At 35.2% G+C, this 18,077-nt stretch overlaps 1 protein-coding gene across 1 annotated transcript; it reads right to left on the bottom strand.

Annotated features, from left to right (window-relative positions):
* Positions 1-1,756: 1,756 nt before the first annotated feature.
* On the bottom strand, positions 1,757-5,228 carry LOC128984256 (uncharacterized). Its single transcript, XM_054403559.1, has 2 exons — positions 5,131-5,228; positions 1,757-4,205 (listed from the first exon to the last, which is right to left on the bottom strand). The coding sequence occupies exons 1-2, from the start codon at positions 5,226-5,228 to the stop codon at positions 1,757-1,759; spliced, it is 2,547 nt and encodes an 848-aa protein (XP_054259534.1).
* Positions 5,229-18,077: the final 12,849 nt, after the last annotated feature.

Raw genomic sequence — 18,077 nt, 5'->3', positions numbered from 1 at the left:
AACACCGTCCGTGATATAAAAAAACACTGTTTCGTTTTAATATTATAGATTACCTATTTTTTATTGTGTTACAGATCTTCTTTACAATTTTGTTTTTCTTAACTAGCTCTTTAAAGTGAAGATGAGGATGATAATATCAACTCAAAGCAAGATTTGGTAATAGATGTAAACATTGGTGATTGGGTTGCAGTAATTTATGATGATTCATGGTATCCAGGTATATTTACCTATTTATTTATTTATTTTCAAAACTGTAAATCTTGAACATTTAAAATGATTATTTTAAGTTTTGCAGATTAGATGATTGGTTGTAGTAGTATCTGACTAAAGAACTAATTTAGTTAGGGTGCCTTTTTTCGATGCGCTGGGTATAACGAAAATAATAAGAATAAGATCCTAAATATTTGATTAAAATAGTTTCATTTGAAATAACTTAATTATAGCCTAACATCTGGTAATATAATGTTCTTTACAGGAATAGTGGAAGCAATCAATGGAAATCGAGTAACTGTTTCCTTCATGGATAAAGCGCGAGATAACTTCTTTTGGCCAACATAAGAAGATAAACAAGAAATACAAACAAAGGAAATATTTTGTGTCATACAAGAAGCACCAACCCCTGTTTCTAGCAGATACTTTAGGTTTAAGAGTTTGAAAGAAAGACTCTAGAGTGAAGCAGTTTTTACTCCGTTATACTTTCTCACATCTGTTAACCGGGTGAGTAACAGAGTTGAGGGTAACGGAGTTGAGGGATTTGTCTTTGAAAATGGAGGATTCTTAGGTTAGCTGACTATTCTACACCAGAGAAGGTTTGAGTTCCAACTATTATTCACTCAAAATTCATTCATTCAAAACATTGTAAATTTAAAATTCCCATGTTATTATTACGGAGAGTACATAAACTGTTGTAGTTTGCTTGTTTATGATTATATCTTAATGAAACTTGGCAAATTTATTTACTTTAAACTAAGCTATTAATATATTAATTGACATGCTTTATTAATCTCAGTAGCAAATTAGCAGCAAATAGGTACTCATGAAATCTAATGTTTTGAAATTGATTTAATTGAAAATCAAATCAGGGAAAAGGAAACTCACTTATTTATTTATTTATTTATTTGTTCACGGTATAACACCATTTTTACAGGGTTGACATGCTGATATAGATACAATATTGAAAGATTAGATTGATGAACGAAAAGTGATAAATTAATGAAGGTGAAATGTGAAATACAATTGCTTAGCCTAATTAAATTTTCTTCCCTTCTGCCTTTTCTCATGCTCTTTTACTTTTTTTTTTTGTTATTTTGCAGGATTTATTGAAAGGCAGATAGGGACTAACATCACATGCTAATGGAAAAAAAAACTGGTTGAATAGCAAGCATAACAATGGATAGAATTAGGTAACAATAACAATCTATAAATACTACAAGAAAACATGCGACTAGATAACAAGAAAGATAATACATACATTAATTCAATTCTAACATCACATGCTAATAGAAGAAAAAAAAAACTAGTTGAATAGCAAGCATAACAATAGATAGAAATTTGGAAACAATAACAGTCGATAAAATACTACAAGAAAACATGCAACTAGATAACAAGAGAGATAATAACTACATCAATAGTACAAGCAATATCAATAAACTAGTGACAGACGGCAATAATGACTAGGGTGCATTGATAAGGAAGCATTGACAAAGAATTAAATTATTACACAAGACCTGTACAATTAAATCACAGCAGAACGAGATTACTGTTCCTCAAGAACCGAAGACGCAATCCTCTTGACAACCCGTGGACAGCAGTCAAAGAAGTCCACATAATGACAGAGCCGATTGCCGAGTCGATGCAGTCTAGGCAGAGGGCTATAAAGTTCATAGTTCGTGGAGCAGTGTTGGCGAGCAAACAGCACATTGGAACGAGTTGATCTAGGTGGGGAAACATGCAGGTCAATCAGCGCAAGCAGATCAGGACAGTTGATTCGTCCATTTAGTATTTTGAACAGGAACATGGCATCACTGATTTCCCTCCTCTTGGCCAGGGTATCAAGTCCAAGAAACCTTCTGATGTCCTGGGTAGGTACATCCCGGTACATGTAACCCATCCTACACCAAATAAGACGTAGAAATCGGCACTGGACGCTCTCCAGACGATCAATGTAGCACTGTTGGTAGGGTGACCATATAGAGCTACAATATTCAAGTCTTGACCTCACCAAAGAAATGTACAGTGTGCGAAGCGCTTCTATACTCAGACCACATCTAGAGGATCTCATGATGAGTCCCAATATCCTGGTGGCCTTAGAATAAATTTCCTCAATATGGCGTGAGAAACTCAGATCCGCAGACAGTACAACACCCAGATCTCGAATGTTGTCACTTCTAGCGAGGGGCAGGTTGCTTAGGCAGTAATTATAATCCACAGGCCTTCTAGCTCTACTATATGTAACCACCACACACTTTTTAACGTTGAGCCTCATGCAGTTATCGGTGCACCAATCTTCAACACGCCGAAGACATTGCTGAAGTCGAAGGCAGTCCTCACTAGAGCGAACAGTTCTAAAAATCTTCAAGTCGTCTGCAAACAGGAGACAGTTGGAGTCAAGTACATCCACAACATCATTGACGAACAGGGAGAATAGAAGCGGTCCAAGATGAGAGCCCTGTGGCACTCCAGAGAGAGTAACAAAAGGATCGGACAATGCATCCTTGAATTTAACTTTGAGGGATTTGCCACTCAAATAGGAGCTGAACCAACTGATTAGACTGCCGCAGATCCCATACCTCTCCAACTTTGCAATAAGATGTTCATGACTGACAGTATCAAATGCCTTTGAGAAGTCTAAGTATATACAATCAACCTGGCTACCTGAAGCTAAGGCAGAGGTGACTAAATGTTGGAGAAGAGCTAGATTGGTGAGAGACGATCTTCCCGCTATAAATCCATGCTGTTCAGGGATAATCAGAGCTTGTAAGTGGAACATAAGTTTGTCGATGAGAAGGCACTCAAATACTTTGCCCAGAGCAGGTTGAATAACAATTGGCCGATAATTTGTGACTTCTCCCTTGGATGAAGATTTATGAATTGGCACGACGTAGCCTTCTTTGAGTGCATCAGGAAAGATCCCGGAAGAGGAAGGAAGCTTGTAGACTGATGAGAAGAATTCAGCAAACAAGTTACATATTTCGGAAGGTGACTGTGATGAATAACCATTGTATGTAAGTGATGGTTCATTGGCGGAGGATGACGTCATGCTCTTAATAAAACCCCAGAAAGATTTTGGGTTTGAGGTGATGGCTGAGTTCACATGATTGATATAGTTATCATAACATTGTTTTGTAAGGATCTTACACTGGGAACGAGCCATAGAGAACTTGACATAATCCGAGGTGCGAAGAGTGGACTTGTATTGGGAATGGAGTATTTTCTTCCTGATGACCAGTCGCCTCAACTCAGGGGTAAACCAGGGTGGAAAGTGAGTTGAATTGATTTTCCAGAGGGGAGTATTCTCCAGAACAACGTGACGCACCAAATGCAGGAACTGGTCGAAGTGTTCATTGACGTCCTCGGGTATATAGTACACCGTACCAAGTAATTGACTGAGATGCGTAAAAACCCTCGAGCAGTCGATTCTACTAAAGTCTCTAACAAAGAGTGGTTTTTCATGAGTGGTGTTATGGGGCACACAAACCTCCAGGGCAAGAGCGGGATGATGATCCTCAGCAGGCAGAAGGAGATCCAGGGCATTCCTCACGGAATAATATGAAGAAGAAATTATTAAATCAAGTGTAACACCTCGGACATTGGTAACAGTGTTAATTTGTTGAAGTTGATACAAGTTCATCATATCAATGACCAGACCAGATGACTTGCACTTGGGAGTAGGCTGGTCACAGGACCAATTCGTACTCGGCAGATTAAAGTCACCCAGAAGCAGTATGGAAGAGGACCCCGAGTCTTGGGAGAGAAGCTCATCAACGCCGCTGCACAAGTCAGCATATACATGAAACGGCTGCTGAGGAGGTATATAACAGGCACCAAGTATTAAAGGTTTATGTGCACCATATTGAAGAGAGAGAACAATATTTTCAGAGTTGGGTGACAGAGTAGGTAAAACTTTTCTAGGGATCAGTGAGCCAAGCGCAACAAGAACACCACCTCCACAGGATTTGCTACTGGTAGCGGGACAACAGTCGAATCTGTGGACATTATAATTGGACTTAATCTGCAGGTTTGCTGTGGTGGGGGTATTTTGCCTATTCCATGAATTACAGAGACAACAGTGCAGACTTTGATTGCAGGAGAGTAGATAGGTTGCGGCAGATCTCTGGAAGAAGCTGAGAACACAAAACACTCAAAGATTTTTTTAAACTATAGCTTATAACGGCCGACATTTTTAAACGACTTGATCAAACTCGACCATTGACAACCTAGGCTGAGATAATGTATTCAAGCACTCGTGTGCCATATTTCATAAAAATCGGTTCTGGCATTCAGTCATTATAGTCAATTCATGTCGACCCAGCATCCTCTTACGGCCGCCATCATGATGACGTCACTACGGACGACCGAGGTCCTTAAAAATTGGGGTCTGGGCGGTTTTAGGTTCAGAAACTTGTATACTATAACCACCTAAAATTGCAGCCTCCCCGCCAGAACTGAAATGTTTTCTTGCTTCCCAACCGGACTATATTAAAAATTTGGTAATTGACTTCTCCCGCTTATAATCGGAGCCCCCGACATAGCATTTCCTCGTAAAATTAAAAAAAAATTGGATGAGCCAAATTAATAAAAATTTGCTTGGGACTGAAATCTGCCCTTTCACGGAGAATCACCCATATACCTTATGACGTAAGATTTTGAACTTTTCAGGGCATTTCAAGCACAAATCTGGGCATATAATCTACGAAAAAAAAATATGAGTTTGGGAGTTATGATAAAAAAAATTTATTTTATATTTTTGTAAAAACCTAGGTAACCATTTTACACATTGTGTTTTTTTATGATTTACACAAATGAATTTGGTATGATTCTTTTCCTTATGCCTAGGACTATGGCCTGAACTAAAAATATGTTTATATAACCTAATTGAAATTGGTTAATTGGCTCAACCTTTTAAAGCACCTCTTATCAGCGTTGAACACTCGTCTCTTATCGCATTTTCGAAGCGACTCTTCACAATGTCTTCCTGGCGCAATGTCCATACAGCCGAGGAACTCCATTCTGCCTATACAGCCTTTATTGTAAATCAAAGCTGCCACATAAGCTTCTATTTCTACTACAGTTTTTCCGGCAAAACCTCTTTTGGGACAAATACTCCAAAGCACATTGTTGAATGACTCATTCGTGTTTTGAGTTTTGCCCTTCAATCACCTTTGCAGAAGTTCTGGTTTGCTCAGGTCCATAAAACCTGGTTTGATAAAGTCTTTTATAGGTTTCGCAATTATTTTTGTATGGTGAAAAGCTGTTTTGTTTGATACCACCTGCTGGTACTTACACCACGACTCCGGTCCTTCAGGGCAAAAGTGGTGCAACGTTTCTGTGTCAGAGCTTGCCTTATGGTTCCATATTGCCCAAACAGCTTGAATCAATGATTGTAAATTATTTGGGTTGAAAAAAAAATAATAACAATTTTATAATGCGTCAAAACTTGTATTTCTTCCCTTTAAAATATTTAATTGTGTTGTGTTGTGATGAAAATAAAATCCATACAGTTAATATAGTGCAAATTGAAATTAATGCAATACTGGTGTAGTTAACAAAACTCTTAATACAATCCAGAGATTTATACTTTGCTTTCTTGATGTTCCGTAACACAACGATTGGTTGAACTTGCCAAACTTGGGGTTCATTGAGTTCATGTTGCAGTTCACAAAATAGTTCATACTCAGTATTTCTTTAAAGAGAGTTTCTAGTTTCAAACAGCTTTGTTTCAAATAATCTTTTAGTGGAAAGTTAGCCAAGTTGTAAAAAACCCACTGCAAGTTATGATTATAAATTGCAGTGGACCTGCCTTTTACTGATGTTGCAACTGTATCCACCAATGAATAAAACTCCTTCCTCTTCAATGTATCTTCTGCAGATGTTTGCACTTCCTCGCTTGTACTTTCACACAAAGACACGTTTCTTTAAGCGAATTCTGTTTTCAAGGAAAATTGATTGTATTTCTAGATATTCTACAATTTCCTTTACGGAAATTACTGCGTTAGTTTATCCATTTTCTCTAAATTAGTCTAAGAAGTCCAAGCAGTCATTGAACTTATTCAGAGCATCACTGACACCTTTGGCTTTCCCTTGAAGACTTTACTTGATGATATTGATTTCAAACAGCAAATCATGCCATACTAGTTGGCATACTAAGAAAGAAATGTCTTCAATCTGGCTGACTAATGAATTAGTCTCCTCGTTGTCTTAGGGTCGTCCGTTTTCTCATTAAGTTCTATCAAAGTATCCCGGACGTCGATCAACTGATAGCGAACATCCTGCACTTTGTAGTTTTTTTCTAAAGTTAGAAAGTAGTTGTTCTGTAAGTTATAAAGCCTCTACCTAATAGGTTTTTTATCAGAAAAGCATTGTCACACCTCAACAACTGGACGATCGTTCGTACATAAAATTGTTTCACCCCATAATTCATGCTTTTGACTATCTTCCATGAATTAATATTCTTGATTGTGTTGCCAATGCCACATAGTACGAAGTTAGGGGGGAGAGAGTCTTAATTATCTTCAAAAAAGTGTCATAGCACCTGTTAATATATTCAATTAAGCTGCTGCAGTCGGCAAAAGATCTCACAATTCCCGATATAAGAAGTTTTCACCGGTGGCATACAAAATATTTGGAACAGGTGATCCAGCTCTTCTGCAATCTTCCAGCCAACATTGAATAGCAATATTGTCATGTCTCTCAGATAGTATTTGACATACAGAAGATTTTCTATTGCCAGCATATACGGCCTGGTACAAAAATATCGACCCAGACTTATTCTTAAACGAGCGATCAAGTTTTTTTACGACCCCTCCATTGTGCCATTTATCTGAAGCAATTTAACTAATAAGGAGTCCAGTAATGCACAAAGAATTCATCAATGCCATCATTGCAAATACTTTTATTAAAGGGGATTGTATATTTTACCCTAAAAATTGCGTCAATATCTTGCTTTTCAACGCGATCCTCTTGTTTCATTCCGTACATCTCAAGGCATTTGACGACGGGAGGTGTGATGGTTCGTTGTCACCATATGTCATTATGTTGTTGGCTAGGTTTACTGTGTAACCCCCTGCAGTTTCAGTTTTTAATCTACTTCTTGCTGTTTCTTTTGCAAGACCAGTTAAAATTCTTTTAACTGTAACATTTCATGTTTTTGTACTTGTATACTTGCATCGTATTACAAGCCTAAAAATGAAATCATTGTATTTTTTTATGGTAGCTAGTGATCCCAGTTTGACACACCCCTAGGCCTCACTCAATCAGCGACGGGTCGTGGGCGGAACTGTTTATAGCGGTCAATCTTACAACTACAGCAATCTACACAATCTACACCAGTGAAAAATATCAAGGAAACCATTAACCCTTTACAATCTGAACTATTATATAATATATCTCAAAAGTTGGGCCTAGCCCACAGCATAAGTCGAGGCAATGGGTTTAGTTGCGTCTAGCTCACTTGGCACTTGGAGTTAAACAAAATAAATTCTGAAGAAAGTCTGGTTGGATTTTGAATGGAATATTAGTCTTTGATGATGCGCACCTGAAGATTAGCAAGTTGCATGTCCAGAGAAATTTATTAAATTTTATATTTGGCCAAATTTAGAAATGATTTAGTAGGCAGATTGTTGAATTGTAGTCTGATGGGAGGTAAGGTAAAGGCTAACCTAGGACTTATCAGGCAGTGGAGATCCGCTGCGATGACAGGGTGGATGGATGGACGTGGTCCAGATCCGCAGCCCCGTACGATGTTGGATAGGCCTAAGTTGTAAGTTGGACCTATTCTGAAAACGCCTCTCCAGCAGTTGGCCGGAACGTACACCCTGTAATTCCTCGTTAACAATTTCTGTCCAGATTAAGTACTAACAGTAGTCCTATAACACTAGCCTAAACACTGGCATCGAGAAGTTACTCGGCTAAATGGTTAAGTCACCTTTTCATAAATTTCTGTCTGACTGAATTGTTCTCCCACAAAGGCTATAGGCTTTGATTAACTGAAATTTGTATTCCTTATTTATTGTTATAACAAAATGTCTTTATCGGAAAAAATGTTTATGTTAATGAATAAACAATGACATGGTATAATTGTGTAATAACCAGATATTATAGAAAGAATATGAACAGTGCACTATGCACACAAAACATTTAAAAACTCATCATAAATTAGTACTGTAGCTTCTGATTCCTCTAAATCAATTCAATCAAATAATACTGTAATGTGTGTCACATTAGTTTCAAGTTTGTTACAAGTCACAATAGGAATAACACACTATTTTTATATGTTGAAATAAATTGTACTAATCTCAAATTTAATTTAATTTTTATTAAGTTAACAAAAACATTTTATAGCATATTTTAATATATTGTTCTTTTCCAGGAGGGCTTTGGATGAATTAAGTAAGGGAGTTTGTTCCCAAAAGAGCTTTGATCTGTTCAAGAGCAGATTCAAAAATAACATTCCGAAGGAGGAATTGCTCCGATTTAAGGAGCCAGTCCATATTTTCACAATTAAGGCTTTGGCAAAAAAGTACAATTATAAAAGATTGCTGGGCCTACATCGCCCAATTGCTAAACTGCCAGTCACTCACAACAACAACACAGCAAAGACGGGATCGGTAGAGGACGCAAGTGGCCTTCAACCTGTGCTCTACTTGGCCCATGGAGCTAGGGTTGTGCTGAAGGCAAATTTGAGGGTAAAAGCTGGACTGGTGAATGGTTCTCTAGGAACTGTTGTAGACTTTGTCTACAAAGAAGACCAGACATCACTAAACCATTTGCCAGTTGTTGTCCTTGTACAATTCGATCAATACAAAGGACCAACCCTGGAGCAGGGCTGGTTTACTGTTCCTCCAATTGAGAGGACCTGGACAAATGACAGGAAACACTGCGCAAGAAAGCAGATTCCCCTGACTTTGGCCTGGGGCACCACTGTCCATTTATCTCAAGGCCAAACATATGACAAGGTATGCTAGCATCAATATACTTGATAGGCTACAATGATGTGTTTCCTTAACAGCTCTTTTTCAGCCGATTTAACCACAGTCAAATGTAAAAAAGGGACAAATCACTTATTAATATATACTTATATACAGGGTGTCCCGTAACTCTCTGGACACTTGCATATAGCGTTATTCCTTAGGTCAAGACAAACACATTTCACCATAGGAATATGGGTCTGTGGTGTCTAGTTTACCGACTGTCGGTATTTATGTGTTTTTTAAAAAAAAACTAATAACTCCTAAACGGTTTGAGATACAGCTTTGATATTTTGCAAAAATGTTAATCTTATTAAGACCTATTATCGTTAGAAATTATACTAAAAAATCATTAACCGTTTCAAAATGGCGGCCATTTAAAATATTTGATGTTAAATTTCACGAAAACCGTTAACTTTACAAAAAAATTGCAAGAGACAAAAAGTCTAGTTTACCGACTGTCGGTATTTATGTGTTTTTTACAAAAAAACTAATAACTCCTAAACGGTTTGAGATACAGCTTTGATATTTTGCAAAAATGTTAATCTTATTAAGACCTATTATCGTTAGAAATTATACTAAAAAATCATTAACCGTTTCAAAATGGCGGCCATTTAAAATATTTGATGTTAAATTTCACGAAAACCGTTAACTTTACAAAAAAATTGCAAGAGACAAAAAAGTTTGTAAATTTTATGTAGTTTTCAATGATACCTCATTTGTTAAGATAAGATAAATAATAACAGAGAAACGTGTTGTTTTTTAAATGTATGACCACTTTTCTCCATTTAAACAATGCTAATATAATACTCCTTTTACGTTGTTTAGCATTGTTTAAATGGAGAAAAGTGGTCATACATTTAAAAAACAACACGTTTCTCTGTTATTATTTATCTTATCTTAACAAATGAGGTATCATTGAAAACTACATAAAATTTACAAACTTTTTTGTCACCTGCAATTTTTTTGTAAAGTTAACGGTTTTCGTGAAATTTGGCATCAAATATTTTAAATGGCCGCCATTTTGAAACGGTTAATGATTTTTTAGTATAATTTCTAACGATAATAGGTCTTAATAAGATTAACATTTTTGCAAAATATCAAAGCTGTATCTCAAACCGTTTAAAAGTTATTAGTTTTTTTGTAAAAAACACATAAATACCGACAGTCGGTAAACCAGACACCACAGACCCACGTTCCTATGGTGAAATGTGTTTGTCTTGACCTAAGGAATAACGCTATATGCAAGTGTCCAGAGAGTTACGGGATACCCTGTATAATATATTAATACTACTTAATGATTAATGTCTGGGTAAACCTTGTTTTATATGCCTATCCACCTAGCTTGCCTGTCTAATTGCTGAACCTAAAAGGTGTGAGGAAAACAAACAATAGTAGAATTATTCATTCAATAGCCCATTTTGAATGTGTGAACTCTCAACATTAGGCCTATTTCTTATCTTGGTAATTGTTGAAATTAAATTACCTTTGGAGCTATACTTCAACCAAACCAAGTTTTTTAGAACAACTTTAAATAATTTGCATTTGAATTATAATAACTTACCAATCTAATAGTTATACAAACTCACCTAACTTTCTTTTTACAGGTGGTTGTTAATTTGGGTGATAACGAATTCCAACCAGGATTGTCTTATGTAGCTCTGTCCCAGTGCAAATCTCTTGGTGGATTGATAATTCACCGTGAATTCAATCTAAATCAATTAGACAGCATTTAATAGAAGAAGTCCTTAAAGGTAAAATACATAAAACAAATTAAATTAAGTTAGGTCTTTTGTGTGATAAAGTTGTTTAATTTATAGGCCTACAACAGATTTATGTGGCCTATTTTCAGGCTAACCATATGTTTTAGCACATCAACTTGATGATCTTTTAATTAATTTCTTTACAGGAAAGATTGAAGGCTGAAGCAGCCTTGATCAAATTGGCCTATTCACCCACAACCTCCACCCAAGACCAAAATTCACCACAAAAAAATCCTTCCAACCAGTCGCCTTGTTTCAACGACTGTTGATGTTTTTGAGGGTACGCTGGTTGTTTATGAGATACCAGGAGATGGTCACTGCCTATTTTCAGCAATCCTACATCAGCTTGGCGTATCTGAACCTGGCATACCAAGACATTTGAATGCCATTTACACATTGCGTTCAAGAGTTGTGAAATACGTCAAGGCTCAACTAATACAACCAAACCAAGGTACCACTTATAAATATTTGGCAATTAATCACAGTCAAGCAGTTTTTTTATAGTCTGCCTATCCTACATTAAGGAACACTATCCTGACTTCGTGTTAATGATGTGCAATACGCCTTTAATCGTATCGGAATATCACAATACACGAGGGACAGTACAATATTTCAAAACAAAATAAAAAAACAACAAACTTAAGTATTGTACCACCTAAAACGCTATTTGTATTTATATTGGCACGTATAAAGCAATACCATTTGTGTCAAAACAATATTTTTTTAAGTTTTTTTGCACAGGCCGAGCAAAAGCTGGAGTAGGAACTCTGACTGTGAATTTAAATAAGAGTTTGAGGGGTCTGTATTTGTTTTTAAGCAAATTTCTCATATACAGTATGAGCTAGATCTATTGCCGTAAGTTACATGGTAACACATGGACTTAGTACCGATTTACTTTTTCATTTTGATGCCCCCTAAGGCAAAAAATCATTAGTTTAGATTCATCAATATAAATATATAGGTAATATATAGAGCCTGTGTCCGTTAGCACGACAACTTGAGCAAAATGATCCAATCTTGATGAAATTTAGTACAAACGTGTAAACTTACATTGATTAACAAAAGTAAGCAAACCAGCGTGATCAGACCATGGGAACGGGGTTTTATAGGGGGGCTAACTAACCCCCCCATCAAAAGACTAACCAGAAAAATAACAATTACAAAATTAGATGAGCTAAAAGTATCACTTGGCAATCAAGACTGGTCATACACATAAACAATTCCGGATGTGAATAAAAAATATAACTACCCAGTGAAAACTATCCAAGAAAAAATAGAAGAAATGCCCAAAACCTACAGAGCCTATAATAACAAAAATAATCAAAAGTTTTTTTTGTAATGACAAGTTCGTAAAATTAAGATCTACTTTACGTCAGGCAGAACAAAAATATTTATTGACGAATAAAGAAGAATACAAGGAACTACACAAAAGGCAAAAAATATACTATGGCTTAGAAAGTAAATTTCAAAAAAGTAACTCAATAATTGAGAAAATAAAGAATGCCCCCAATAAAAATAAAGAACTATGGACAACCATAAATAGAGAAAGGAATCCCAATAAAAACAAAACGAAGGGATAAAACTAATAGATGAAGACCAACTTATCAGCGACCCTACCAAGATATGTAAATTATTTAATACTCACTTCATCACTCTTGGCAAGAGAAAACCCACTGAGACACTAAATACTGATTTTGACAACCTACCTGACATGACACTACCCAAACCAGACTCTCTGTCAGAATTCAAGACCATAACCAAGAAAGAGCTTGAGCAAATTATATCTAAGCTACCCCCTAAAAATTCCTCTGGGATAGATGAGATAACAAACAAAATGGTAAAGCGTTGTAAAAATCAGATAGTTGAGCCACTTTTAAATGTAATAAATGCATCAATTAGACAAGCAACTGTACCAGACCTAGCAAAAATAGCCCTAGTCTATCCAAAGTACAAGAAAGGAGAGAAGACTTCTTGGACATAGAAAAAGCGTTTGACGGCCCCAGAGGAAAATTCTTATAAAAAAACTTCAACAACTTAATATCACTCATAAAGCATTAGATTGGATATAAAACTATTTAACCAACAGGAAGCAACAAGTCTAAATAGAATACACAAAGAACTACTATGAAATTAAATACAGGTCTAAACTACAAACAACCTATCAAGGAATTCCACAGGGCTCCATACTAGGCCCCCTGCTTTTCTTAACATACTTAAATTCATTTCCCACCAATTTTACAGAAGACAGCGCCTGTATAATGTTTGCAGACGACACAACAATCAGCACACCAACAGATGGTAAAAACGCAGAACTTTAAAAATCCAAAACTAACAAAACCCTACAAATCTCTACAGCTACTTGCAACGAAATAAACTTAACAATATATAAACAGAAAACAATAGTAATAAACTTCAAACCTACAAACCATAACAATTAAAATTCAACTGCAGGTGAAAACTCACAAACTAACACTAAGTTTCTTGGGATAATATTGGACAAAAACCTAACATGGCACGATCACCTTTTAAAACCAGGTGGAAAGTTGTCACAAGTTGTATATGCGTTAAGAAGAATTAGAAGCCTAACAAAGAAATCACTATAACTGTTTATCATGCAATTTTTGCATCACATATCAGATATGGCATAATAGCCTGGGGCTCTGCAAATGAAATCCACATCGAGAAAATAATAACCTTACAGAAGAAAGCAATTAGGATAATACAACAAATCGATCGAGATGAACCACAAGCCCACTACAAACCTCTTTTTATCGAAAACCGAATCCTAACTGTAAACTCCCTTTACCTTTTTGAAACTATTACCTCAATCAAATCAAATCCTCCCCAACTCAGAATCCAATGTCACAACTACAACATCAGAAACAAAACAAACCTAGACTTAGGGTACCATAGGCTGAACAAAACCAGAAAAACTCCAAACAACATGGGGATCAAAATGTTTAATCTCTTGCCAAGAAAACTCAAAGAAATAAGTGAAAATAAAGCTTTTAAAACAACTCAAACAATACCTAATTGAACGACTATATTATAAATTAACTGAATTTATCAACGAACACAAATACAGGGTGATTTGTACTCAGTGTGACAAAATTTTTTTGATGTAAGTACAAAGTAAATGAAGTGTGATGATGCATATCAAATGTTCTAAGTCTCAAAATTAGCATCCCGAAAAATTATTTTATGTTTTTCAAAAATAACCATGCTTTCTAACTTAATAAAGCGATTTCTCAATTACCTGTATATGGATTTGAGTAGATAATGTCATTTTCGTGTTCTACATTAAATTTTGAACAAGAATAATACAAAATGACAGAAGATGAGTTGTAAAAACTCCATTGTAAATAGATTCAAAGATAAAAATTAAGATGTTAGATAAAAAGTTAAAAAACAATGGTTTATTGCATTTTTCACATCCTGTATACAAGAAAGTGTCGGAATATGTTAAAAACTGCGCCATTTTATAAGCTTTCCAACCATATGCTACACTATTGAGGTTTAGATATTTTTTTGTTTGTAAGAGTGGTTTGAATACCAGAAAACAGGGAACTTTTTACTGTTTTTACTGTTCAAGCTGAATCAAAAATACAACTATTGCTTAATACATGCCGACTTTCTATGTTTTAAATGTTAAATACACCATGCTTTGCAGTCTTCAAACCATTAAAGCGTACATAAGCAGACATAAACCTCAATAGTATAGCATATCGTTGGAAAGCTTATAAAATGGCGCAGTTTTTAACATATTCCGACACTTTCTTGTATACAGGGTGTGAAAAATGCAATAGACCATTGTTTTTTTAACTTTTTATCTAACATCTTAATTTTTATCTTTGAATCTATTTACAATGGAGTTTTTACAACTCATCTTCTGTCATTTCGTATTATTCTTGTTCAAAATTTAATGTAGAACACGAAAATGACATTATCTACTCAAATCCATATACAGTTAATTGAGAAATCGCTGTATTAATTTTAAAAACATGGTTATTTTTGAAAAACATAAAATAATTTTTTGGGACGCTAATTTTGAGATTTGGAACATTTGATATGCATCATCACACTTCATTTACTTTGTAATTACACCAAAAAAAATTTGTCACACTGAGTACAAATCACCCTGTATAACCTAAACAACAAATAGGAAATCAATGCTCAAGTACACTCTCACACACATACACTTTTACAAGAAATTGACGATTCCCCTGTCTACAAGGACGGCGGAGAAGACATCGATGGTAAATGGTAAACTCCGTTCTAAAAATCTAGGAAGTGTAAACTTAATCAAGTTTTTAACTACAATGCTTTTGCACTGTTACAGATATTATCAAATTAAGATACAGCATTGTGTAAAAGGTTTCTGCCGTTGACTGGAATAACATAAAGTATTGAAATATTCCAAAATTCATGGGTGATTTCATATAACATATATAAATATGTAAAATTGTTCTAGAATTATGATTAATAGTAGACCTACCAGATCAACGTGAGTCTCCACGTTGGAGAGTAACTTTTCAACCTCTTTCAATTGTTCATCGGTAGATATAAGAAACGAGTTGAGATCGATGGACAGCGATCTGTTATTTCATCAATGTCGTCATCATTTTGATTTCCCCTTTGGTTGGGTGAACTTTCGAGGATGTCAACGATAAGTTTGAAAAGTAAACCCCTACCTAGTGAATGTGCATACCAAATATTATCATATTATGTTAGTAAATAAGCAAGATATAAAGTTTGTTTGATTCCCCTATAATTTAAACATGGGACACATCTTTTTGGATTCTCTCTGTAACCAGTAATTCAGAAAGTAAATTATGCCTACTTGCTTAAAAAACTACTATCAAACAATAGGTATGCCTTTAAGATATTCCAATAATTTGTAAGTGAAATTCATTCAGTTTTAGCGAATTTCCCATATAGGGAATAAGCTATTACCGTAGGTCTCATGGTAAGACCTTGACCCGGGACCGATTTACTTTTTCGTTTTGAGGTCCCCAGAGGCCAAAAACACCATCCGTTCAAATTCATATATATATATATATTTATATATATATTTATATATATATATATATATATTTATATATGTGTCCGTTAGCGCGATAACTCGAGCAAAATTGACCCGATTTCGATGAAATTTGGTACAAACGTGTAAACCTACATTTATTCGAACGAGTTCGCGAACCAGCATAATCGGACCATGGGATCAGGGGTTTATGGGGGGTTTTATGGGGTAAAAATGGGTTTTTCTCATTTTTGCCCCTAAAAACTTTAAATTTCTAAATTTCTCTCTAGACCATTTTGAAGAGCTTAAAAAACAAATAATTTAGTATATTGAAGTTTTTTTGAATGTTCATTGACTACGGAGAAAATTCAAAAAATTGTAAATTTAAAATTCCCATGTTATTCTTATGGAGAATAAATAAACTGTTCTAGTTTGCTTGTTTATGGATATATTTTAAGTAATCAAATTTGGCAATTTGGCTTATTTCATACTAAGCTATCAATATTTCAATTGAAAAAACACATCTCAACATCTTCCCCGTAGCAGCAAACCTAACTACTCACTAAAATTAATGTTATTTAAATAGGATATAAATCTGTAAATTTTTAGGGAATATTTTAGTAGAAATCAAGCCGGGTAAATGGAAATTCGCTTAGTATGCAGGTTTGCTGCGACGGGGGTATTTAATTAATAAGACCTACACCTAAATTATTATAAATACTACGAGTACTATTAAGTTTTACTAAAACAACTTACAGCATGGATAATTTAGATTTAACAATATTCAATAAAGATTAAAATTTTGAAAGAAAACTGTGATCAATATTTGTTTATTTACTGTGCTTCCATTTAACATTCTCAAGTCCGTTACCCGGGTGAGTAACGGAGTGATGGTTTGTGGAAGTGGAAGCAGCGGAACGCCTCTGGGAGTTGTTAAAGATCAAGTATTAAGACATGTGTTTGGTAGAGAAGGTGATTAGGAGGAAGGGTGATTTGTTGTATGTCAAATGGCTTGGGTTCCAAAGTAGCCAGAACTCATGGATTTCCACAAAGGATACCTAAGGGAGCGGCAATTCAAAGTCCCCCCCCCCCCCCTATCACGAATATGTCACCGCTAGGGATGAGAAGCATGAGCCGGGAGCGCGCCCGAGTTCTGGTGCAAATCTCACTGGAATACCCACGACGGTGACTGATACAGGCTATCGTGTTTTTTAAAGGCTAAAAAATTACATTTACATGTTTTCTCATAAATTATTTTAATTTCATGTAGGCCTAACATATTTAAAAGTATATTTTGTTTAATACATTGGCTGCAGTTCCGTATACGTAGATAAATTAAAGTTCCAAATACGTAGATAAAGAAAGTCTAAAGTCAAATCTAATTTGTAATATCCTTTTTCTTTCAATCTTTTTTTTATTTTTTACTATTTTACTCTTCTCCATATATTTTTCTGGTTATCTGATACTCTTCCTGTCTCTCAAGCTGTAGGGTTTTAAGATGTGTTCCCTATTTCTTCTACTTTTATGTAAGTACTTTGGGAAAGGTAAGTAATAACACATAATAATAACATAATAACCTAACCTTACCAAGCCTAGCCTAACTAACTACTTACCTGACCACACAATAACACATAACAATAACATACAATTACCTAACCTAACCTAGCCTAACTGACTACTTACTTAACCGAACCACACAATAAACACATAACAACAACAATAACACAGATTAACATAAATAATATTTTAATAACAATAATAATAATTATACTTCAACAATAATATGGATCTTTTCCAGGAGTCTAAACAGTGCGATTTTTTTAGGTACCAATCAAGAGAGATAAAATTGAGGACCTGAAAAAGTTAATGCAGTACATTGTGGGTTACGAAGATTTTTTTAATGACATCCTCCAATGGCCAACAACCGAGAGACATATTCCGGAGAACTTGCCGGAGGAAGATGACTAAAGCCAGAATACATTTTTGACTTTTAATTTACATTTTGTATTCTCTGTTTTGTTTAAAAGTGTTATGTAAATTTTTAGGAATGGAACTAGGTATTATTTACTTAAAGCTTTCCTCCTAAACCATGCCCACAGTTATTTAAGG

This window comes from Macrosteles quadrilineatus, unplaced genomic scaffold, assembly GCF_028750875.1.
Source record: "Macrosteles quadrilineatus isolate MER2022 unplaced genomic scaffold, UCM_ALF_1.0 Scaffold_2__2_contigs__length_208266976, whole genome shotgun sequence".
NCBI classification, from domain to species: Eukaryota; Metazoa; Arthropoda; class Insecta; order Hemiptera; family Cicadellidae; genus Macrosteles; species Macrosteles quadrilineatus.
Note: the sequence above shows the minus strand (reverse complement) of the source record. Positions and strands in the feature narration are given on the sequence as shown.

What these genes read in the sequence shown, in the direction of transcription:
- LOC128984256 (XM_054403559.1), bottom strand. Translation starts at nt 5,228, where the DNA reads ATGGAGTTCCTCGGCTGTATGGACATTGCGCCAGGAAGACATTGTGAA. An exon ending in GTGTTCAACGCTGATAAGAG is followed by an intron (nt 4,206 to 5,130) that starts GTGCTTTAAAAG and finishes TAATGTCCACAG; the next exon opens with ATTCGACTGTTGTCCCGCTA.